Below are 26,139 nucleotides of genomic sequence, written 5' to 3'. Positions count from 1 at the left end.
ACTTGTTTTAAAATTTAAAAGCAGTGACGTCATTCAATTTTAAACCAACCAGCGCGTGAATAAAAATAGCGGCGCACCACGTCTCACTTCCAAAGAAGCCCATGCGTTTGGCAACGCTGTGCCGTGTAATTTCACGAACCGATGTACTTACACGAGTCGGTCGTAGTAATGTCGAACGAAGAAAATTTTATCAAAATAAAGTCAAGAACTAATTGTGAAAGTGTTTAGTGATTTAATTCTTAACTTGTGCTTATTACAGTTTACTTTACAAACTAGAAATTTCGTAAAATTTCGATGTGATGGACACGCCAAAGCTTTTATGATCGGAGCAGTACAAGGTATTGTTAATTCCAAGTAATGGTGCATCACAGGACAACATAAGTATATTGTTTTAATCTGTTTATTCAGTTTCTAGAAATCGCTTTTGCGTTATTCGGGATTATTTCACAATTTATCTAAACGTTTTCTATTGATTTTCAGTAATTGGGTACCTGTTTTTGATCCTATTTTATGTAGGTGGTTGTGGTAGTTGCAAGACTGCACAATATAGGTATAACCCTCACGCATCACTTTGTTTTTATTTATGTTTACTGTTTATGTTTCTAAGCTAGATTCTGAGCTTCTGAGATCAACCAATGCTTAAAAAGCAGTTAATTGCCTTTCTTTCATCATATCAAATTTGCTTTTTATTAAAAGCAAGCTTACTTTTCTATTGGTATTTTAAACTGATTCTGGGAAGGAGATTTTAACGATTCCACTGAAAATTAATCTCTGAAGTGGTTTTGGGATTTTAGGTAGGTACAATACACCTTTGTTTCAAAGCATAAACATAAACATGGATATGATATAATAGGGACTTTATCAGAGGCCTAAAGCTAGTATTACACTGATAATTCATTAATTCATTTGCGAAGCCGTTTTATGCAGTAAATTGCCAATATAAAGCCCTTTTTATACTGACACATTACTTGACAATATTAAAGCCTTAATGTTGTCAATTATCAATAATGAATAAAAACAAGAATAAAAGAATTTATTATCAAATAATGTGAAAACATTTGTTTATAAACAGTAATTGGTGGAACTGATAGTAAACCAGTGCCCTTATTCTTATGTGTCATGTGAGAAATGTGTTACCTAAACTATTACACTTTATTCTCAAGTCAGGGAGATTAATTTCATCTGGTCTAAATTAAGTGAGAAAAAAATCTGACAAGTCTCTTCGCAATTAACAATACATATTCTCTTTAAAAGATTTTTACATGACGATAAAAGCTCACATATTTGAGATTCCAGTTTTCGTACTTCCAAGTTATTTAAAATGTGAATTTTTGGGAATCCATGGTCCATCTATGCAGAATAAAATGGTTTGTCAAATAAAATGCACAAATTAAAATTTTTGACCAATCAAGATCTACAAAAGTTTCATTTTTACTAACATGTTCACATATAAAATCAGAGCCCATATGTGTTGTCATAAGCACAAATTAGATCTTCTGTCATTAAAAAACCTATATGTCTGCATGTAGTTTTTTTTTTTCGATTTTACAGTAATTATTTTAATTTCAGTACCTAAGTAATCTGTGTGAAATTAATATTCACTGATTGTCTTCCAATCTTGCAAGCTATCCTTACTGAATACAAGTATCTAATTTATTTGAGTGAAAACAATTTCTAAAGAAAAAGAATGGCTTAAAACCATATTTTTTAACTAAGAATAGGACAGTGCAGAACTAATAATTAATTATTACAGATACATCAATTAAACATTTGTTTTTATTTCATGTGAACAGTGGTGAATTTTTTCCTTCAGTCATATTTTACACATGTTAATGTCAAATTTTCATAATCTACCCCTTTATAAATAAATAAACAGATTGTATTAAACTTGCCTACAGTGTTATTTTTTTATCCTTGAAAATACAAAGTTATCTACTACATCTGTATTCAATTTTTAAAAGACCTTCTTAAAACTTAGAAACACATGCATTACCTACTTCACTTAATTATACCAATGAGTACCTATGTTATTTCTTTTAGGGTATTGGATTTATATTGAAGTCAGATGTCTGATAAAAAAACAGTTTTATTTTATTAAAATAAAATGATTTATCTACTTATTTCGTGTTTCCAACTTAATATTTTTTATTTTATAATTGTTGAAATTCAAGCATATGACTTCTATAAAAAAAATCAAATTAAAGAGTGTCCTGATGATTCCAATTGAATTAGGTACTATTGGCATTTAGCATACATTTTAGTGTTCACAACGTAAGGATCACTGTACTTACACTACTTTTTTTTTGTTGTTGCTTTATGAAAAAATAGTCACATTCAACACTATGCAACACCACACATGCAAATGAAATACAATTTTTGTATTAGTAGTGGTGGTGGAAGTTTCAATAAGGTAAGATTATCAGTTAGGTAGAGAAGTAAATGGTTTCAAAGAAGTGTTAAGTATCTCATTGTGTGTTATCCTAAAAATGTAAGCAAAATACTGATAGCGCCAAAAATTCAGGGCCAAATATAAATACCTATTCACATTTTGTAATCATCCATAGGCATTACATTAACATTTTCAATAATCTATAGTTGTTTTAAATAGTTCAATTCATCTGAATGCTATAGTAATGAATAAATTGCAGGTGATTGAGAGAGGTATTATTAATTGCTCTATTAATTGGGGATAATGTGTTGCATTCAATTTTTAATTCAGTCCCTAAGTCTCTAGTTTAATCTAAGTACCTACATAATGGTTTTTAATGAATATTAATTTTTATTGGTATTGCATATATGCAACAAATTTTCTTTTCTCAAATTGTTAAGTACCTGCGCAGGTACTTTAGCTGCCATATATATATATTACATTAATAGTTCTTAAAAGTGCATGCATCCAAATGTAGAAATAATATTGACAATCAAGGTTGAAGGTTAAAATGATAGTTGCACATTGTATATACAGGTTATAGATCAACTTTCATTTATTAAAAACCTTCTATAGAGAAACTAAACGTAAAGGTGAATTTTATACACAGTGGTCCAGTTGAAATAAGTCACCTTGTATTATTAACTAATGATTAACTTTAAAGAAAGACCTTGATGCACTTAGACTATGATTTTAAGTGGAACATTTTCTGACGGAAGATTTAAATGTGTCATTGTCGTTCTGTCTCCTCACCATTATTTGTGTGAAAAACTTCAAATTTTGGAGAGTCCAGTAGCACCTTGTTTGAAGAGTTTTTTATTGCCTACTCCTGTGTGTACTTTTAGTATTCAAGTAGTGTTTTCTCAAGAAATGACGAAATAGTCTAAAAAGCAACACATAATAATAATATCTTAACCAACTTTGCTAGGTATAGCAAAAAGTTAACTTTTGCTTAATAATACAGGGTGGCTTGTTTTGACTGAAATAGATGGTAGGGTATTACCTGCCATGTTTTTTTTATTAACATATGTTTAGTGTCTAAACGAGATTTAACTTGCCAACATTGACAGTGTTGTTATTTATGGTGTACATGCCTTTTTAAGCATGGCTTAGCTAACCAAACTTATGTTGAGACGGTGTAAATGGCAGTAAAGGTACTATCGTACATATTTTATCCTGCTAAAATGTTTTTTTGGAAGTTTTTTGTATTTTCGTTTAACTGAAACAGTTTCTAGGAAAACGAATCGTGGGTGTTGTGTATAAATTTCTCGTACATGTAATTTTGAAAACTAGTGTTGGCGGAAATGGTTATAAGGGTTTTTGTTTGTCAATGGTGCATAGTCAAGACATACATGGCTTCAAGTTTCAGTTAATCTAAATCGTAATTTTTTTTAATGACAAACTTCTCATTCATACAGCTTCTGTCTTTTAATTTTAAATAACAATATTATTCTAATGCTTCCTACGTATATTTTTTCTTATTTTGTTTAAAATTTTAACTGAACATGGCTGTTTTAAATTCGTTTCGAAATGAAATAAATACAAAAATCAAGGATTCCCGCCCAATAGTATTTTCATTTTTACTTCCAGTGGCCGCAAAGGAAGCCAAGACACAAATCAGTTACATACATGACATAACTAAGTTTATACATAAATTTGATATTTGCCAATAGTGAATGTGTCCAATTTTGAGTATATATTCAGTCGAGCGTTGGCTCAAACATTCCATGCATCGTGTGGCGCCGGCTTAAGAAATTTAACATCTATTTCCTGTGAAACCTGAGGGGTTGTTATCTTAAAAATATTTTTTTAGTCCTATAGTCAACGTTATTAAATGGAAAAGCAAAATATCCATTCAAATAATTTAGGGTTTTTAAGCTAGGTTGTTTCTGCTTTGGCTCTTGCCTACAAGGCAGTACTTGGAATTGGCGTAGTAAACTAAAACAACCACTCTCACGGGTAGGAATCCTCCTGGGCATCTTCCGATTACTGGTAACAGTCACATGGTCTGACTTTTAATTATTATTTTATTATATTAAACTACCTAAAGTAAGAAATTCGTATTCTAGCAACTGAATGAATATCTTCAAACGGTGTTCGAAAATCCTTCCTTGAATACCGAATTTTCTTTTTTACCCTTGAAGCAACATATTCTCATTTCATGAACGTTTGTTTCATGAATATCAACGTGTTTTTTTACATTCAGAGCATCATATCAAAATGTGCTTTCGGCTCGCCGCACACAAGTAACTTTTCGCTGGCAACTATTTTGTTGCCGAAATAGAACATGCGGGTTTAAATAGAATCCCGCACATGGGTGATTTTTTAATTGAAACAACTAAAAAATTGAAATATGTTTCATTTCGCCGACGAGTAAGTAGTTACAAACAGTTGCCGAGAAATATACAATACGTTTGTTTAAACTTGTCGTCTCACACGGACGACTTTTTCTGGCTGCCCCTCAATGTACCCTTGTGCTATGGCTATGTGCATAATCACTTTCTCAATCTTTCCTCTGGTGATACAGCCAGCCTCACGTTGGTATTTTGGTGTGACATTCGACGTCCCAGTACATTCAACAAATCGCCAACACTCCCGATGTTCAATCGGAAATAATTGAGGAATTCTATGGGATACTCTTTAGATAACTCAAACAACTGATGAAATTGTCCTTTGAAAAGTCTTCGGTTTTTTATTAAAATAGCTTTCGTTTTGGTTTATTTTTTCGTGCGATAAGATTACAAACACATGGTATCTCAACCAAATCCATGGCGAACTGACCGCTACAGACAACCATTCAGTTGTCCCTATGCAAACACGAAATGTTACCATCAACTTTTTAATCCCGTCAATATTTAGCTACCAGCAATTCAAGTGCGGCGGGCTTTAGTCTGAAGGATATTTCTTTGTTACCCTCAAAAATAGACGACACCGTATCTAGGCTGGGTGTAAACACAGTTTTATATTCCACGTATAAAGTGTTAACCCATAGGCAGTAGGTATATAAAATAAGACATTTCAGTTTACTGCTACGTTGTGTTTACCTATAACGTAATCGTAACTGTATTTGAAGACTTTATACCATCAGATAACAATACACAATCTCTCAAGACACATCTCGTGATTTTCGAAGAAAAGCCCGAGCTCGGTAGAACTTGAGAAAGATAGGTTCTGTTTAGCATACGTATGGGTAAATGATGCAGCTATTCCGTTATACATTCTTTATTTCACTTACATGTACGTTCTCGAGTCGAGCAAAAAGTGAATGTATTAGGAGAGTTCAAATTCTTATGTTGTTTCAGTTACAAACAAATCTCCTCTGCCTTTAGAATCGAATAATCCTTACTTCCTATAAAAATATGAATCGTCTAAATTTGCCGTCGCAATTCATTAGATAAGTGTTGTAAGTTAACAATAATCTCATGGATTTTTATATAGTTTAATCGAAGGCGCTATTAAGATATCTCCCAACGAAAAATACTAATTCCCAAACCTACGACTCTAAATGATACTGTTTGTCTAAAAGGCAATAGTTCTTAGTATTGTGCTTTGTTATAAGCAGACGTCTTTGTAAACCTAATGGAGTGTGTAGGTACTCCATTTCCAAGGAATCGTATAAGCCTTGCATGTGCAGCGACCTTTTACTAGGGAGTCAAATCTTGAATTGCATTTTATTTGAAAGCTTAAACGAATTAAAAACCAAACTCTTCATTAAGGTAGACTCTCCCAACTGTTTTGCAGAAATATAAACTGGTTTTGTTTCGATTCGTATTTGCCTGTTAATTAATGATTACATGGAGCTGAAAAGTTGTTTCATAACTAATCTGTGGAATGCTTGATCATTTAGCAAAAATCAGTGATTGGTTATCTTTGTGTCAAAGCCAAAGGAAAGAATTTTCCTGGGAATACGTTTATGTAATTCTCGTTCATTATAAAACGCTTAAATAAGATAGTTTGTGGTACCCATGATTTTTTCTGTCGAAATCCGGTTTTGATAAGAAAACGTTCAAGTAATAGTCAGGTATACTATTTTCAGATATGTATGTGCCTTTGATTTCTAATACATCTTTGGAGTCGTAAAATCGACTACTAGTTGGTGTAAACCTTTAAACGTGACTGTGGCAATATTCTCCCAGTTTATTTATCTGGTTTGAAAAGCGATGCCTGTTAGGGACGCATTTCTGAAAAGGCATTTACTATTCAGAAGAGAAACATGGCTTGGGCTTTGAATAGCCCAAGCTTCGCCGTAGATTCTATTCATCGTTACTGCGTATTATTATACTGCATGTCTTTCAAATTTACTGGCTGCTCTTCACTGGAAGCGTGAATTGCTCTAAAAGGTTACTTTGGTGGCTTCAGTCGATATACGTTTTGTAGATGTAATTGTTTATTTTAGAAAACGATTATTTAAATCTAAGTTGCAAACTATTATGTGCACACTTTATGACCATTTCAAGGTTGAAAATGTTATGAAAAGTCGCATTTTTTAGCATTTATTGCCTGTTGTAGTCCGTAGAAAAAGTAGTGTATATAGAAAGTAACGAAATGGTCAAAATCATTGAAAGGTTCAAAATGGTCAAAGTCAGTATTTTTGGAATGCATCTACCGACTTAGGGTACCTGTGCAGGTAGTAAAAGGCCATGGATTATTTGACTTTTCAAAGTGTCTCCAAATTTTTATTAATTAGTAGACTATTGCTAAATTTAAATCCTTTCACGTTATTTCCCGTGGTTTTCGTACTTCCCGTTGAGCAATCAACCCATTAAAAATGTCCCTTTATCTGCAATATTTGCTTGCAATAAATGCACCAGTTTTGTAGTGCCTACATTGTTGATGCATGTGTCCAATATTTGATGTTAGTCCAGCTTAAACTTATAATTTATAGATTCATGTTTACGTTATGGTAATAACCAGTCATAATTGCAAGAGTTATTGAACTACAACAATTCCTAATATTACCTTTAGGAGTATAGATTATTCTAGAATTATCACAGTGTTAAATAAAATTTTTGTTATTTGGATATCGCGAGGTGGAGGTCGTTCAAGATTAAAATTATCAATTTAAACTTCATCGTAGTTATAAAGCGAGAATTGTAGGGTAAAAGTTATCATAATATGTATATGCCTTTATACGTGATAAGGATTCGACCTTATATTTGTCTATTAAGAAACGAGTTTTCATAAAGCAGCTCACTGTCATATGCGTCTAAGTTTATAAAATATGTAGCGAAGTGACGAATTTTGTAATGGACATGTGCAATATGAGCCTTACTAATCGTGTATCATATACTTTTTGAACATTGAATAGGATTTTCATATTTTATAATAAATATAAAATAAAGATTTACTGGACATGGGCCTAATAGTGTATTATACATCAAACAAATAGAAACATTTATTTTTAATTCTAAGTCGTGAAATAGGCATGATATATAGTAATATTTCTTGAGTAAAAGCCCAATTTGATTTCAGAGAGAAATCGTTAATGAATTGAAGTACACAGATACTAATTACAAATTTATAGGAATTCCTCGTTGAATTCCCTATGAGTAATTTATTATGTTTATTAATTTCGAGGAGTTTACAGGAATTTGATTTTGCTCTGTTACCTAGTTAGCTACAATAATTGTTCAAAATGATTGCCGTTAGCTTGGATGCATGCTTCTAATCTTCTCGTCATTGCTAGCCGAACTCTTTCCAAAAATACCAGGACTGTTTTTTTTATTGAATTGCTCCCATCAACTATGCGATTTCTCAAATCTTTCAGGTTTCCCACTGGATTAGTGTAAACTAATTATTTTAAATGACCCCATAGGAAATAGTCCAGAGAGTTCAAGTCTGGGAATCTAGCTGGTCATAAGTGAGGTCCACCACGACCAATCCAGTGATTTCCATATGTTTTCATTAAAATTTTGCGAGCAATTTTACTAAAATGCGCTGGTGCTCCATCTTGCATAAACCACATTGCATTTCTGATTGCCAATGGTACATCTTCAAGGAATTCAAGAAATGATAAATTTGGAAACGTATTCAAATTAAATTACGTTCAACTTGTTTACTAGTGTTATTTTCAAAATTCAGACTATCTTGCTACGCTTATTTTAGCCATTTTAATAAAAAAGAAGAAAAATTAGTCGATAAACATTTATGGCCTTGTCTAGAGAACAAAGCATTTTTGCCTAACATTTAGGAAACACCCTGTATAATAGCGAAAAGGCGAATTTTCATTTCCTGGCTCGCTTCAGTTTGCGGACCTATGTCTCAATTGACTTTTCCTCTATTATCTATCATCATAAATTTTTGACATTTATATCTCGGACACCCTGTATTAATGAATTGCCGAAATTGTTAGATGGAAATGGTTTTTGGTTTTGGGTCTTCCATAGTTTTGATATATTTGTGTATATAATAATTTCTCTAATAAAAACGTTTATTGATTTGCAACTTAAGCTATTTAAATATTCTACAATATAAAACCGATATGTATCAAGCCAGGACATGTTTGCCGATGTTTTCTAGAGCGATGGTGAAGGATGATTCAATGGGGACACAAGAAAAGATGTAGTCGGCCGACCGTGGTTCCACCGATTGAATGCAAGTTTCGATGTGGCTAGAAGGGTCTTAAATATCGAACCCTAACCACATTTCAATAGGCTATTTTGAGAATTTCATTTCAGGGATGTTTAGATTAGGGGCGTTTTGCTTAAAAAGTGCATATTTTTGGTAGGTAAATAATTTTCTCTTCGGTTAATTAATTGGTAATGATATTAAGAAAAGGTTTAGGTTTCACTGATAACATTGTCTAATACTGAATAAGTATTATATGGATGGTTTTTAAACAAAGGCTATTCATAGAAGTAAGAAGTATCATGTATCATTGCATTGAACCGCAGATCAGTTGTTTTGTGAATTCATATGTTTCTAAGTAAAAAAGTTATTTTGCAGTACAAGTCAATTCTCTCACATACTTTGCTGGGTAAATGTATGTATATACGGCTGTCTCATAAAAAATAGGGGAAGCTAGAACTGAATTATTTATAAACGGATTGTAAAGAACTAAAAGCCAAATAAAATGATATTGTTCAGACTACTAAACAACTTCGAAGTTGATTTTTTTCAGATTCAACTTCTTCAGGTGTCAACTTCAAAATTTTGAAAATAATTTTTTGATTGAAAGTATTTTTCTAAATTTGTTGATGTATGGCAAGTTGATGTTAAAACAATTTTTAAATGTATAAGATTGAACATTTTGAACAATACGTCACAGTAAGCGTTCAAAATGGATGTTGCTTTTATTATTATTGTCATAAATAAGGCCGGTTGGAAATCTTACAATGATTTTTTCGTCTTTTTAAAAGATCTATAGCATCGTAAGTTGTCTTTTTAACGTTTTAGTTTCTTACTATTAGGTACTTCTCTATTAGGAAAACGGGTAGAATAAAGGTATACTGTTTCACCGGAGTTCTTGTTGTTTTGGAAATGCTTCAAGCATATTTGCATGTTAATTTTTAAATAATTTCAACTTAAATTGACACTTGATAATTATCGCCAATAAGAACATTAATAACAATAAATCATGTGTACTGCGTCATAAAGCAAAATAACAACATCCACTTTGAACACCGATTGTGATGTATTGTTTAAATTTTTCTTTTTTTTTCAGTTAAAACTTATTTTAACATTAACTTGTCTTACATCATCAAGTTCAGAAAAATAATTTCTATTAAAAAACGTAGAAAAATACGGAGTTCTATATAAAATTCTGAAGTTGATATCTGAAACAGAAGTTAAGTTGAAAAACATCAATTTTGACGTTATTCAGTAGCCTGAACTAAATCATTTTATTTGGTTTTTAGCTCATCAAAATCTATTCATAAATTACTGAGTTATGGCTTCGCCCGTTTTTTTTTTTATATAAGACAGCCGGTATATAATATGAAAACTAAAACTAATTTGTACGTATCTGAAAACATATAGGTATTTACACATATCCTAATTTCTGGGCCATTTAGCCGTTTTCCTGAAACGTACAATTTCAAGAAGTATACTACTTTATTACATGAAATGTTTAGGCCATATAATAACATGTTTCAGTGTGTTGTTGCCATGTTGCACGACACTATCCTATTTAAAACATTAATTTCGAGTCCAAGACTTACAAGAACACGAATTGTCTTAATTACATAGCAAAAACTGTTATGCAATTTTCTTGCAATTGTATTTTCAATCCTTCTAAGTGGCTGGCAAACAATTCGGTTCCGCAAATTGAATTAAGGCTCATGGAGGCTAACATATGTCACGTTTCAATATGAGTTAGGTCGTCCATCAACTGACGTCACAGCTTTTCCTCGAATATTGTTTAAAGAGATATTTACGCATTTTCCAATATTAGCAAAAGCCTCGTAAATAATCTGGTTTTTATTTATGTTCTTTTAATGTTGGGGCTGGAATAGTTATGATCAATTACGCAAAGGTTAAGGTTGATTGTTTCCACGTAGCGTTATGGCACGGGGTTTAATTGAAACGCCTAATTTCTTGCCTTTTAATTTTAAGGCTCGAGTTCGAAGTAAGACGGGAGAACGTTTCCACTCCGCGTAGGGTCATGCCTGTTTTTATATTGCACATACAAAAAATCATCAGAATTTCAATATTGAAGTCAGTTCCTTGAAGCGGTGTTTTATTAATAGCCAACAAGCGAGTATTTTCTAATCTTGGAAAACGTGGTCATAATTTAACCCGTTTGAAAACTGAAGTCTAAGATAAAGATCAGAAAGATGGCCGAGACATTGAACCCAAAAAGGCCAAAACAGCTGGGCGACAGCATGGCGAACGAGACCAAAACAACATCTCAGGCAAGATGGAGCTTAGCCTACTCTTAAGAGAATTCACGGAAATTTATTTTGAAACTCTTCTAGCTTGATTTAGACTGCAATGCAATGAGTGGCTTGCTCAACCTTATACGAATAGGAATTGTGTTTTTAAAGTTTAATGTTGTATGTAGATTTTAACACCCAGTAGGTATGCCTGCAGTGTCCCAAATAAAAAATCAAGATGTTTACATTTGGTCGAAGGCTCCTTTTCGGAGTTTTCTCGCGATATTTCCGGGTCAATCGATCGTTCGAAACCTTAAATTCATAATTATGTGGAAAATGCAATAGTGTAATGCAGGCAAGTGGGAGGGAACTGGCTACTTATTAACAAATTGTATTTTCCAAGAGAGCACCGAATAATTATAACGTAAATATCTCGAAAACTTATTGTCGGAACAACATCAATGAGGTGTACGGTTTTTACGTAGAAACATTTTCGGAATTGGTTTTTTACTCAAAATAACTTTACCCTTTGGTACAAGTAAGTTGTGAGCTTTTAAAAGTATAGGAAAAGCGCTAGGGATAGGCGCTATCGTTAATTCGCCTTCGCGCCTTCGTCAATTTGGGTCGAAGTTTTAATCATCCGAATTGCCTACTCCAAGAAACAAATTACCGGGAGACTAAGCTTTGTGTCATTTCTTTTAACGGAAAAATGATCTTGCAAACTTGCTAATTTGGTTATTATCGACTTTGGAAAGTGGGCAGTTTAGTAAGGAAACGGTGCAATTTCGAATTGTTACTAGCCACAAATCTCCTATCATTTCCGAGATCCCATCAATGATGTAAGGCGAATTTACAACTTCTATATGACACCAATTGAAAGAAAAAATTCACAAATATTGTTTTTATAACTGGAATTGAATGTTGCAATAACAACAGTTTACAGTCAGTTCATAATAGTTTATTGGGAATGTTTCTTTGATACAGCAGTTTCTTCGGAAGTAGTTAAGAAATTTTTAGGAATTAGCAAACACTTCAATACACATACCCAGTTAATCTTAATGGGCATTTGTTTGTGGCGCGCATGACGTATTAAAAGGCCCAAAACAAAACTTTTCTATTTAATCACTAGTCTAGCGTGCATTGTGAATTTTGAGAAGTCAGTTCTAAATACATACCTTGTGATTAAAGTACAGTGCTTAAACCGGAGAAACAAGCCACTTCTTAAGATCGCCTATTTGATTACAATAGAGTGACTTTTGCATCTTGACCTCTTATTTCAACTTATTCCTTTCAATTCGTTTATATGTATATGTATGCAGATATAAAAAGGAGTGTAAGGTAAGGTAGTGTGTGTTATGGATTATTTATCATTGTTTTCGAAACATAAAATAGATAATAGCTGTCATAGAACATAACGCTCTTAATACGCTTCTTTTATTGCGTTTAAAAGTAGAGTGAAAGTTTTGATACAGCTGCTAATTACACAACCACCTCAGAAAGAAATAGCCAGGATGTTAATATTCCCAGATACATGGTACACGACGACCCACGAGAGGTGGCAGAAAAGTAGGATACCTTGTAGACATCGAAATGAAACAATTAAATCTATTTGATAAACAGTTTATTTTGTGTTTAAATTTTTTTACATCTCTTATAATTTGCAAAGAAGGGTAGAGGGTCACCTTTTGTGGGGCACCTTGTACAGGGAGATTGATCGTTTATTATATTTTCATCGAAACCTAAAAATGTTTTATACATCTTTGAAGTCAGGATAAAAAGCCGTTAAGCCCTGACTTGAAAGATAAAGCTTTTACCGTGTTGAATCTAACAATTTTCTTGAATTTGATGAGTATCTGTTGTATAAGAGCAATGTATTTGATCACAATATGCTTTAAATATATACAATTTACACCGTTCCATTTATGGAACAGATATTTTTTAAGTTTAAGAAAACGGCTAGAGATAATACCACGACAACCTTTAATTTTCGAAATTAGGGCAAAAGTGCATTAACATTTTTATACCGTAGCCATGGCGCATTAACATCTTTTTTCTTTTTCTTTTCACTTTTCTTCATGTTCACGGTTCCATCATTTTTACTTAAAATGGCCTCAAACTTATTTCCCTTAAATTAATACCATACACCATGCGATGCCCTGTATATAAGTCCACCATCATAATATATCATTAACTTAATTTAATGTATATGTATTATTAATTTCAGATTGAATCAGCGTTAAATTTTGAGAAAAATATGGCCTATCTAAAGACGTTACTATTGTTGGTGCTTCAATATTACGGTTTTTCTAGTGCAGACGCTTTTCGTGAATGTTCGAGAGGCCTAAATACATGTGGATGTAAGTATCACCCTCGTCATGTTAAGATGGTTCATAACTTTTTTTTATTATAGACACGTATCCCGAAGGAGACATAACATTGAAATGGGGACAAGATCTGAATATTACATGCGTGTTAAATAGTAAAGGGAGATCCCAATATGGGCCAAATGCCTCAGATTTAATGAAATTCGTTGTTGGCGATCAAGTGGCTCCGGTAAATTGTTTTGAGGTATAAATTTGAGAAAGTTTAAAATAAACATTTTTTTTTAGTCGGAAAAAGTAAATGGAAGTGCAATAAGACTTACAATAATGAATCATACGCCAACAAAAATGATGCACTATTACTGTATGGTGAATGAGAGCCTTGTATGTACCAATATAGTGGCTGTAGGCAGTAAGTGATTTCATGTGCAGCCTTTCTTTTCAACTAATTAAATGTGACGATTATTTGCAGCTCCACCACAGGAAGTTACAAATTTTAGCTGCATGGGCCAAAATTTGGAAACTTTTACATGCAGTTTCATAGCTCCGGATAACTACATTCACACTGATTATAAAATGGATTACTACGTTCCTAATGCTATAAGGTATAAAGAAAAATCAAAACATAAGCACGAAGTTACCACTCCTATTAGCAGCGAGTAAGATTTCTTTTTAATAGAAAAATCATTTTGAGTTTGTCTTTTTGAATCATATATGTACATTAATTGGTTTACACTTTGTGCTTTCATTGTCCACGCTTTAAATGTTCCACTTCTTATTGTTAAAGCATCTAAGCCAACATGAAGATCATTAAGAGATGTTGTACGTAACAGTATTTTTGCATTTTGTAATCTATTCCAGTGCCATATGGTCCAGTTATAGAGTAAAGTGATTTTTTTATTCGTTTGGCAAGACATCATGCTTTGATGATTATCATGTTTTAAATGGATTTGGATAAAAAGTTCCAATTCTATTTTAGGAAAGCCTATGATTGCCCTACAAATTTATCAGTAATTGAGAAAAACAAAAATAGTTTGGAATATTCTTGTACTTGGGGCCTTAGCACGATTCCTCAGTATCGCCATTCTCAGGAGTTTCTAACCTTTAGGTTAAATTACAGTAACGCGTTTGGAAATAAAACTTCTGAGTTTACCGTAAATCAGTACCAACGCGGTAAGTAAATATAAATGAATCTTATAGAAAATACATTTATCTGTGCTTTCTTTCCTTTCAGTTCGTGCAAACTCACCTGAAAATTTGACGGGCATGACAACCTCTCCACACTCAATAAAACTAAAATGGTGTATACCATTATATATCCAAACTTTCCCAAAACATCTTACTGTAAGAGTGAGTTGGTGGATTGAAGAATTCAAGAACTGGACAACAGTTTACTTTAACGTAACAAAAAAGGAGTCCATTTATGAATATACTTTGACTAATTTACCCTATGCTCACTGTCTGTATGATATACGTGTAGCTATAAAAGTAATCCCGGCAATAGATGAATCTATGTGGTCGCAAAACTCATCTATTAATGTGTGGACTCAACCCAAGGCACCTGATCGTCCTCCATCAACTACTGCTGGATTATTCGAGTTGTTGCCAGGTACAGGAAACAGACGGATATTTTGGCAAAATATCCATAACTATGAGGAAAATGGAGACAACTTTTCGCATTATATTGAAATTAAGGGTCGTCCAAATACTAGGCCTATCAAAATTCAAAACAATTTTGCTGAATTTGCTGCTTTGCCGGATGAGAATTATACTTTTAATATTTGGTCTCAGAATAACGTATCAAGGTCTGTTGAAGCTTCCACTGTTTTCTTTCCAGCACAGAAATATAGTAAGTACTTTTTGATATTTCTATGTAGTGAATATACTTAATCACTAATTGTATTTTAGTGCTAAAACCACTAGCAACGTTGGTAAAAATCGATAAAGGGAATGGTGAGTATGGTGTAGAATGGAGCGATAGCAGTGATCCTCGACTTACCCATTACACTTTATTTTGGTGCTCCGCGCAGAACGAGTGGCCTCATCCCTGTGACGTAAGTTAATATATTTACATATCTCCTTGAAAATTAATTTAATAAAAACTTTAAAGGGCGTATTAAATTGGAAGACGATTCCAAGAGAAGTTAAAAATACGACTTTGAAGCTTCCCACATACAACATGCAAAAAAATCAATCGATAAACATCTACCAATTCGCTATATCCGCAAATGCTATCGATACAAGTAGTGGTATGTTATGGGCTCATTGTACGATTTTGCCAGGCTCTGGAGTGAAGTTGAGTCAAACCTATGTGAAGAAAGCTGAACCCCGGTCTATGATTCTGCAATGGAAATTCGAATGTATCAAGTTGGGAGATATTCTTAGTTTCAACGTTAGCTATTGCAGGCTCGCCACACTTCAGTCACAAGTGTGTCAGCCAAATACTGAAGAATACAGGTTATTCAATAACACAGATAATAAATTTGGAATAGGTGAAGGAGAGCTTATAATAACTGATCTAAAACCCTATTCTATGTAAGTGATATTTTTTTATCTTTATAGGCCTTTTTAGATTTATGTGTTTTTTTGGCAGATACAAAGCTGCCATCAAGCCCATAATTAATGATGCGCATAGTCAGTTTGGTGAACCGATGTTCAACAACACCCTTGAAGACGTCCCTACCGAACCACAAAATCTCCAGATAACTAACATAACTGATAAACAAATGACAATTAAATGGGAGAAGCCTTTGGAGGAAAATGGAGTTTTGAGATATTATAAAGTATATATGAACGGCGTCAAACAATTAACAATAGATGCAATTAAAGATAAACAGTATTATATAGAGACTGTCGCTGTGCGACCTAGAACCAAATATAATATTTCTGTATGTGTTTATACTATAGCTTGCTCTAACTTAAGCACTGTATTTGCAACGTCAGATATTGGCGGTAAGTAAATTGTGGCCATTTTGCTCTCCGTAGTTTTCAATTGTTGCCTTTACAGTTCCTGGAGGATCATATAAACCAAGTTTTAACTGGGAAAGAAATGATGTTGTGATTGTCAAATGGGATAAACCCGATGAAGCTTACGGAAAAATAGATTTTTACCAGGTGGAAGTAGGTCTGAAAAATCAAGCCAACGCATCAACTGTGAACGCTACAGGTAATGCGTCAACCAATTTTTTTTACCAATCCTTTATTTTTTCGTATACTTTAGAACCATTGCACCGAATTGAGATTTGTAAAGTTGACAAATCGCAAAACGTCTACATAAAAGTGAGAGGAGTGAATATTAAAAATAACCAGTTCCTATACGGTCCTTGGAGCGAAACAACCCATATTCCTTGTACAGTGTCCTCTTCCTCTCTTACATGGATCATTCCATTGGTTGTAATGACGACTAGCTTTTTACTAGTGCTTATTTGGTATTTCTCTAAAAAGTAAGTGAGCATATTTATTAAAAACAATAATATCTTACCTTTTTATTTCCTTAGTACGTGTCATAAAGTTGTTGGAATGCAACACTGCCCAGTTAAACTTCCTACCGATATGGATCATGTAATTGACAACGAAACAAAAGAGAAAAACATGGATGAAACTTTACCCGGCGAACCTTTATTACCTGAGAAACAACCTAAAGGGGGAACACAGAGTAAAGAAACCCAGAGAAATCCAAGTGGTGAAAGCAGCGGATGTTGCTCTGGAACTGAGAGTATTTCTTCAGGGGAATCTGCAGGGCACTTGTCTATTTCTGATTCGGGTACAGATCAGCCTAGATCTCCGTCTTTACCCGAGTCAGAAGCCAACATAAGACAAAGATTAAAGAAACCGGGTAAGTACAATTAATCATAACTCATTTATAATAATAATGCTTTGTAATTTGAACAGCTGCTTCTCATAAATTGCCAAAATTAGGCGCACTCCTATGGGAGATAAATATCTGAAGAAAGTTTTCATCACCGATAATAAAATTTAGATTTGTTATTAAAAATGGCCCAAGATCTTTTAATTTTTTAGTACGCGAATAAATATGCTGCCATTGTTCGATTAAATTGTATAAGATATCCCTCTTCTAGGAATAAATCTAAAAGCGTAAAGTGCCAAGTAGCATTTTCCACTTAGCAGCTGCGGTCATTTTATTCAAAACTGATCTGCTAACTACATACTTTAAAAATACATTCCTATAAGACAGCGCGATACAAAACTACATAAACCGTATTCTAATTTTCCAGATTACGTAACTGAAACACTAATGCCCTGGTCTTCAAGCCTGCACCCAGAAGGATATAGTGTTGTAGGTCTTTCAAATCCGCCTATTCAATCTGAAAGTGAAGCAGATTATCTTCCGTTGTCGGATGTATCGTCAGTGAGTTCGTTCCTGCCTGTTATGCAGCCCCAAGCACTGAAGCTTACTACGCCAGGCTATGTTCCCTGTCTTTCTCAGGAGCCCGCTGCAAAGAATACTGCTTACGTCGTAGCAGGGGAACCCACACCAGCGAGGCTACCTCCGATGCTCAGTTTTAAGGAAGACGATTCTAAGGAGGCTTCCCTAGAGAGCCCTAAATCGTTGATTACGTGGGAGCAGGACACACTTGTTGAAATGCCCGCAAGGAATTATGTGGTGGTAGGAGATTCTAAGCCGTTAAACACTGATATTGCAGTTCAGAATACGCCGAGTAAAGACTATGTTTCTCACTTGACGTTTGACACTGCTAAGTCGCTGAAAGAAGACTGAATCGGTTATGACACGAGGCGTATTGCCGATTTCAAAGACTTCGGTGAAAGTGTACTATTTCTTAACAAAGAATGACTGTTTCTTCAGCAAGTTTTTAACTTATTGTTTGTGCCTCGTGTTATATTTTAGTGTGCTTCATGATCTGGTCTAGGTTTAGTGACATACCCATTGATTGGGGATGGCAAAGACGAAAAATGCTTATGCAGAATCGCGTGTGTTGTCAGTACTTTTATTATTTAAATCAATATCATATCATGGTAGAAAAAGCCCTTTGGAGGATATCATATATAAGCTGTAATGGTTCAATTTATGAATAATTTTCAATGATCTTATTTAACAATTACCGAAACATTGCAATAAATGCAAAAAATAACATAATTTCTTACATGTTATTATGTTTTGATTTATTGTGTGAAGTAACCCGATAGCACAATAGCGATTCCTGTGATACTTTAGTGCCGCTTAATTACAAAAGTACAAATACTTCATTAAGAGCAAACATCCCTCTCAAATATCTTTTCCTTCTACAAGCTAAATAAACTGAGATAAATTCAATTGAACAGTGTCACAGAATAATTTTTAAAAAATTTTATTTCTATGTCTATCGACCATAGTTCAATTATTTTATACCGTGAAAGCAAGTCAGTAGTTAACATTCGTCACCCATGCAATATACTGAAACAGAAAATAATCAACTGATGAACGAAGAGGCGAGTATGCATTTTATTCTGCTTTAGCATTTCAATTTCTTATATGTCGTACCGCAAAGGCGAGAACAATTATTCTGGAAATACGTATTAACTCGAGGAAATTGCAATATCAAGTTAGTTTTTTTTTCATAGCGGATGCGATATGAGGAAAAGGCATATAGAGACAACGAGGGCCTTTGCTTAAAAACAGCTGACCACACAAATTCGAAGTATGACTGGACGCCGTACATTTTAAGCCCCATCTCAGTACGCTCGACAATGACTTACTTTATTGTTGGGTTTAAATGTGCACGGCATTTTTAGTAGATTCTTTTGTAAATATACTAGTATTTATAATATACCATTATTTAAAATCTATCTTCCTTTAAATATAAATGTATATATTACTTTAGTTAAGATACCGGTAAAATATATCTTATGTAATGGTTAAGTTATCTAAACACGGATAAGATTTAGTTTGTGCCTTAAAATTAGACTGACTGAAAATCGAAGTGATGAACAGGTGTCTGTAGGTTTAAGGTATTTTGAGTTTTACAGCACTTTTTTGCTTTGATGACCAGAGTTCTCATAGTAGTGTTTTTGAATTGGCGTAAAATCGGCCTAAACTTCTTTACCTTTCGCTGTAACAAAACTAAAAGTCATTTGTGAAGTGGGAACTGTATATTTCCAATATAGTGTTGTAAATCTTGAACTGCTTAATGGTTGACTTGCCACAATTAATTTTAAGTGCTTTTAGGAGTGTATTTGTCACATTATAGTGATGTAATAGTAGCATCTATGTATGTAATAGTTTCGCTCTGAAATCAGTTTCTACTCATTTGACGTTAACAAATATAATTGGCTCTACTTTGCAACTAGTGTCAAGAAACGTCACAAGACGCTGTATTTAAGTAAAAAATCTTTAGTTTTATTGAGTTGGGCAGACTCTAAATGGAAGCTATAATTTACTTTAACATATCAGTTCTGAAGTCATATTTTTAGCTCCCGTTTTAAGTAAGCATGAAGTAATTTTTTTATTAAACAGGCTGAGGACATCAGGCAGGGTTTATGGCGAATAATGTATAAATTGTAAATTCTTTAAGGAAACTTTTGTTTCATGAATACTTTACTTTTCCAAAACAAAATGTATAATGGCCAAATTGCTAATTTCCATTTCACAACTTCTTTTTGGATCCATAATCGTGCAATAATTGAGTGCAACATTTCGTGTGCTTTTTTTTTAAGGTGTATCTGTGATAGATATTGAACCCCGCCTGAACGTACTTCGAGTAAGTATTTTTTTATGTTTGTAACATGACATTTTTATTTTAGATCAAAGTATGTGTACAGTTGTGCGAAGTCACTCTATTTTTGTTATTCATTTATGCAGGAACATTTGAATTGCACACTTTAGGATGCTGTATTTTGGCAACTGTACCATAGGCGAAAAATTACATATATTCTGATATTCACATAATAATTAAAAAGTTTGATTTCATTTGATAATGTCCCACATTTGAACAGGGTTCTAGACATGTGTATTATGGTATGATTCGGACTAAATCACAATGAACAAAACCTAGCATAACTACTTGAATGTAGTCTTTGAACTATTTTCTTGTCCATTATTAATGTTATAATCTATTTATGCAGTGTTCCTCCATTTAATATTTTTATTTAAAGAAATATATAGCACATAAATATATTTCTAGTTTTCATTAGCATTAATACTACTTTTTGCTCTAACAATGAATATATGAATTTCAAGTATCCCTCCAAATAAAATTTTGTTTTATAAAAGAAGTGGCTCTTGATGGATATTTATGACAGTATAGTAATAAATATTTCACATTATTTGCCACCACAAAGTCCTTAGGTATGTTGCAAACTGCAATAGGCGTTTGCACCGTTGAGACCTGCCTGATCATCCTTCCTGTGGTTTTTTATTTTTATAATATGACATATTTCCATTTCAGCTTAAAGCATGTATACAATTCGTAGCAGGGGAAGCCACTCTATTTTCGTTATTTACTTATGTAACAACCTTTGAATTGCATACCTTAGGATGTCATATTTGGGACACTATCACACAAGTTCTGTTTATTGTATATAAAAATCAAAAATCCCTTTTCAGGTCCCATATTTGAGTACGATTCCAGGCATGCTTATTATAATATTTTTATTTAAAGAAATACGTAGCACAGTAAATGTATTTCTGATTTTAATCAGCATTAAAACTACCATTTACTGGAACAATGAATATATAATTCTTAGATATCTTTGGAAGTAGGGATTATTAAAAAAACCTATCAAAATCAACATTAAAAAATATAAAACTATTGTTAACCAAAGAAAATTTTTTTTAATAAAAGAGGTGACGGTTGATGGACTTTTATGGCGGTATACTAATAAATATTTCAACTTAACTAATTCACTGTTTGTCACCACAAAGTACTTCTCAGGTATTTCACCATAGCTGTTTTGGTTGATGGCCCTTTTCTTATTTTTATCATCTAAAATTAAAAAAGATACATTAAGTATCCATGCATAATTTTGCTTTTATTCCTCAAAGTGTTACCTTTGCATTTGACATTCTCTTCATCATCAATCACTTCACATATTGCAATAATACTGTGCTTGTGTCCTAATGTGCTGTTTTGCCATGTCTCTCCAAATGGAGAATAATTTGTACATACAGATATTTCATCTGACAGATAGATACCTGCCCCAAATATTACTTCCTAAAAGCGCTGCTTTTTTTAAGAATTGAGACTAATAAAGAATGATTACCTTTCCACAACTGAAATGCTGTTGAAGTCCAAATTTCAAAATTGAGTAAAAATTGCTAATTGAACTTCCATGGAATGCATAAAAAATGTCTTTAGAGGCAACTCTTTTTTTCCATACTTCCTCAAACTTTAAATTATAGCTTACTTTGAACACATACTGGGGCAGAGTGCTTATACTGGCTTTTTTATTTATGACTGTCAAAGGTAAATCTCCCTTAAACATATGCACCTTGTATTTGCACTCAGAATATGTAGAGCAACTTACAACTGGATGAACTGTGAATAGTGGCATACCCGAGTCTTTAAATAACCATAAAAGAAGATCTACAACTTCTTTGGGTATAGTGTGAAGTTTGAGTAGTTCACTTAGGGTAGGTATTTTATCACAGGCAGTTTTCTATTTTAAAAAGTGGTTAACAATAAAGTTGTTTGAACCCTTGAGAGTACTTACAAGAGACACAAAATCCTTTTCGTTGTTCTCATTAATAAAGCATTGAGGAAAGGGCCTTAAACATTGGTCTGCCCTGAAGGACTTTAAAGCTGCTATAAAGATACATATTGTAAGATCACAACCTGGTAGGTTTTTACTGACAATATCTTTCAACTCCCCCACAGCGGTTTCTTGCACCTTATCAACCTCCATCTCCGAACATTGAGGGGTTTTCGTTCTTCGATTTAAGAATGGGGTGCAATCTTCTCATTTAATCCTAATAGGTTTTTTTTCTGGGACTATTTCATATCAATTTCGATAAATTCAAGATTCATGTAGATAATGATGCCAGTAAAGATTATCTGGGTAATTGATAATAATTTCCTGAGTAACTGAAAAATTTGAGTAAACGTGACGATTGTTTTGATTAGCAAGTCAGCTGTTTGTCAAAGAAATGTTGTTGATGTTGAGTTATATTTGTTCTTGTTTGTCTCGTACCTTATAGAGAAAAAAGATATGAAAAAATTGTACTAAGCCAAGTGCTTTTGTTGAAGGTTGGTGTAGTAAGAGTCATTTGATTTGAAAGAACCCATTACCTATTAACAATTTATAATTTAATTGAGTCAGTAAGCAGATATCTATTGGCGACACTCGAAGAGGGTGTATTAAAGTAATTGTTTTGAATGTTGAGAGTTTAGATGATATACTACTCTCAGCTGAAAGAGCATAAATGTACTGTTAAAGAGCATTAGTACATTGTTTAGTACAATGAACACCTCGGTGCATCTGCACAAGCGCACTAATTGCTGCACCGTTGAGAAAAGTACAATTCCACAATTTTCACATCACCATTCATGTTTTTCGTTACTGTGCATTTAACCGACTTGGGTAACTAAACTCAAACAACGTAAAGAAACGATGTAAGGACTTTCAAAGTTTTCGGTGATACTTCAATCCATAATAACCAAAGTACCTAATTACTCAGTGTTCACCAACGGCCGACCTTCGTGGAATTTCGTTGGAGCCAATTTAAAAATACAGTTAAAGAATTTTTGAAGTCTTCACCAACCTTAACCTCACTTTCAAACAAGTTCAGAAGTGCTTCAAGAGCTGTTTTTGTGTAAAGTTCAATACAACAACATACCCATAACGCTACATTTTTGCATTGTGATTTAAGTGATTATTGCTGATTACTAGAAGATAGCTTGGTCTTGGGTCAACTCAGTATGTCTTCCGAGTCTGGTGAGTTTTTTTCCTATGTGAAAGCAAAAGTTTGTGGCACTTCTTTGTCAGGTAATATCTGTACCTCAGGAATAAACTGTACTAAGTCTAATTTCTATTAAATGTGAGTTTTCTGTACCTAGTCCAATAACATTTAACATTAAATGATTGAGTGCAGAAAACTCACATTCGATAGAAATTGGACTTAGTGCAGTTTATCCCTGAGGTACAAATATGGGTTTAAAGCTATTTATACCCTCAGTGCCCATAGTAGTCCCAGTACTATTTATAGTTTACTACATGTCAACCATAAACCTCAGATTCCTTATCAAAAGCTGAGCTTTCAAGGTGCTTAGCTGAGTCATTAATGAAAAGTTATGAAATGGTAATGGTACTTAGAAAGTACTTTTAGTAGTTTTGAAAGTGGGGTTTTCTAATGTTCCTGTTTTGAAACTGGTAAAACATTTCTTTCATTAACTTGAAAAACCTCTTGATACTCAGATTAAAATAAATAGTACATGTGCTACTATAAATAAATATATAAAAAAGAGAAGAGAGAGAAAGTAAAAATAAAAAGAGAACTACCAGGTGTCACGAAGATCCTCTCCATATAAGAATAATTGAGAATTGTTATTAGAAAATTAAAACCTAACAAATCTTGTGACACAGCACTAAAATGAAGAATTGACTGGTGTATTCTAAAAAACAAGTAAACCGATTGCAGGCCGTCAGAAATGTATACGTAGTATATGCTGACTTTGACCTTTTGTATTTTTATTCAAATTGTCATATTTGTGCCTAAGAGTCTCTATGGTTAACGTTTTGGCTTCCCTTTTTTTTGCGCACCGTATGTATACTCAAAACTGCTAAAATTATTTATATAAGTTCCTTTTTAACTTCATCATCAAAAATTAAAATATTCGACAGCATTTTGCCTTGCTTTTTGGTATTCATGTAATTCTTAAACCAGTTTCAAGTTTTGGCTTTGGCGCAGTAATCCAGTGCTTACCTCACTGTAAAATTTATTAGCTGGTTTGAAATATATACCTACTTTTCCTTGAAAACAATACACTTGGTACTTGGACCATACACTTCATACATGGAGAGTCTTATTACTTTAATGTAATTAATGCAAGTTATCAGTGGATATTTATTTCCTGTGTTACTTTTATTTTTCAAAATAATTAACTAAGCATTAATGTTTTGTCCTCCTCTCTTTTTAAAACTTACAGGAAATAATCAATTGATTCTCAAATATTTTCATGTTCTATAAAGTGTGCCTAAGCGTAGGTGTGGTTTGCTTATAAATAACTATTAAAATATAATCAACAGCTATTTAATTCACATGTTATGGGCAGAACAAAGTAGGTACAACAAAGTGCTTATTATACAACTTCCCATAAAAATGCCCACATAGGAATAATTCTGGTTATTGGGGGCTTTTTTGCATAAATGGCGCACAATATGTAAATGAAGAGGACAAAAGATGCACTATTGCATAACCGCAAGTGGTTATTGGTTATTATGCCTTGCAGGTACTTAGCAGGAAACCATTAAGAGGGCAATTTCTTTCATGTCCCTGGTTCGCAAAGCCTTTAGCACCGTGATGAAATATAAAGCACATCAAAATAAATGCTCAGCCAGTTGCCACTGAGTTGCACCATTAAAATGCATAAGTAATCGTTTATAACTAAACCAATGTATTACTATGCTGCCTATACTGGCTTAAACTGAGAAGGATTTATTGTTTGGTCGAATGTGCACCTGTAACCTGTATATGCCTTGGGTACCACATTACGACTCTGGGCAAAACTTGTTTTTGGTATCCAGCAAGTTTAAGTAGGTACGTACCTCCGTATATACAACTGAGAATCATCATAATGATAATGGAAGTTTCAGTTCTTTTTTTGTTTGTTAAATGCTTACTTGACCCTATCCATGTGTATGTATGTGTGTATATGCATATGTGGTCGATAAATTCTTGAAAGGACTCTCGAGATGTATATATGTTTAATTAAACTTTCAGTCGAGATTAAAAAACAAGGTATATGAAGACACGTTATCTTTCAATAATTAGTTGAATTTCTAATTGATTTGAAATTATTCATTGGAGAAGACTCTAATTTGCTTTCATACCGCATGGAATGATTAAAGAGGAAGTGAGAAGTCCTTTTTAAACCATTTCAACATGCTTAGTTACTCTAGTTACAAATTCAATAGATTAAGTGGGCAAAAATGATACTTTTCTAAATGGATAGAACTGCCAATTAATTACCTCGACGGATTAAAAAAATCTTTGGGAAAAGCTCCTTAGAGGTAGGGCGGTATGAAAAATAAATAAAGGTAGTTGTAGGCATTAAATTTAGATAAGATAAGCTCACTAGAAAAAAATTCCTCGTGTTTTATCTGCGTATATAAAAATATAACGTCTTAATGGCAATAAGTTTAATTCTTGTACGTGTGGTACCCCTCACTTTCACGAACTACAAGTTTGTTTACTTTTCAATCTTCAAACATTTTTTTCATTTCAGCCTCTCTAACATATTGATGAGAGATTAGTTTTCACTTATACGAACGACACTATATTTGTTTTATATTTGGATGTGCATAAGCGTACAATAAATGTTAATTGTTTAGATATTCCTAAGGAGATTTCCTTCAAGCTCAAGCTTCCTCTCGTACCATTGATTTGTTTTGTGAAGGTACGTAC

General features: G+C 33.2%; 4 protein-coding genes across 10 annotated transcripts in view; 3 read left to right on the top strand and 1 right to left on the bottom strand.

Moving 5' to 3' along the window:
• LOC136409530 (nicotinate phosphoribosyltransferase-like) overlaps window positions 1-26,139 on the top strand; it is a 123,683-nt gene that overhangs the window by 42,022 nt on the left and 55,522 nt on the right. The window lies entirely within an intron of this gene.
• Window positions 119-20,694, top strand: LOC136409709 (cytokine receptor-like). 4 transcript variants are annotated; one of them, XM_066391395.1, is made up of 14 exons: window positions 119-338; window positions 13,466-13,598; window positions 13,652-13,794; window positions 13,851-13,974; window positions 14,035-14,221; window positions 14,542-14,735; window positions 14,797-15,411; window positions 15,471-15,616; window positions 15,673-16,097; window positions 16,156-16,514; window positions 16,570-16,728; window positions 16,783-17,005; window positions 17,060-17,397; window positions 17,798-20,694. In XM_066391395.1, exons 2-14 carry the CDS (start codon window positions 13,496-13,498, stop codon window positions 18,298-18,300), a joined length of 3,519 nt encoding a protein of 1,172 aa, XP_066247492.1. In that variant the 5' UTR covers window positions 119-338; window positions 13,466-13,495; the 3' UTR covers window positions 18,301-20,694. The 4 variants fall into 4 exon arrangements, with proteins under 4 accessions (XP_066247492.1, XP_066247494.1, XP_066247491.1 ...); XM_066391397.1 differs by having other exon boundaries at window positions 119-381; window positions 14,035-14,167; XM_066391394.1 differs by having other exon boundaries at window positions 119-381.
• Window positions 21,233-22,548, bottom strand: LOC136409711 (protein mono-ADP-ribosyltransferase PARP16-like). 3 transcript variants are annotated; one of them, XM_066391399.1, is made up of 5 exons: window positions 22,230-22,540; window positions 22,044-22,175; window positions 21,780-21,992; window positions 21,568-21,730; window positions 21,233-21,502 (listed from the first exon to the last, which is right to left on the bottom strand). In XM_066391399.1, the coding sequence occupies exons 1-5, from the start codon at window positions 22,419-22,421 to the stop codon at window positions 21,234-21,236; spliced, it is 969 nt and encodes a 322-aa protein (XP_066247496.1). In that variant the 5' UTR covers window positions 22,422-22,540; the 3' UTR covers window position 21,233. The 3 variants fall into 3 exon arrangements, with proteins under 3 accessions (XP_066247496.1, XP_066247498.1, XP_066247495.1); XM_066391401.1 differs by having other exon boundaries at window positions 21,924-22,175; window positions 22,230-22,548; XM_066391398.1 differs by having other exon boundaries at window positions 21,780-22,175; window positions 22,230-22,545.
• The window catches only part of klar (klarsicht), a 74,400-nt gene continuing 71,293 nt past the window's right edge, over window positions 23,033-26,139 (top strand). Inside the window, exon 1 of one of the 2 annotated variants that reach the window (XM_066391089.1) lies at window positions 23,033-23,450. The gene's annotated coding sequence lies outside the window, so the exon portion shown is untranslated. The remainder of the gene's footprint in view (window positions 23,451-26,139) is intronic. The other variant, XM_066391088.1, reaches the window with a different exon arrangement.

Source organism: Euwallacea similis, chromosome 6 (genome assembly GCF_039881205.1).
Source record: "Euwallacea similis isolate ESF13 chromosome 6, ESF131.1, whole genome shotgun sequence".
Classification (NCBI taxonomy): Eukaryota; Metazoa; Arthropoda; class Insecta; order Coleoptera; family Curculionidae; genus Euwallacea; species Euwallacea similis.
Note: the sequence above shows the minus strand (reverse complement) of the source record. Positions and strands in the feature narration are given on the sequence as shown.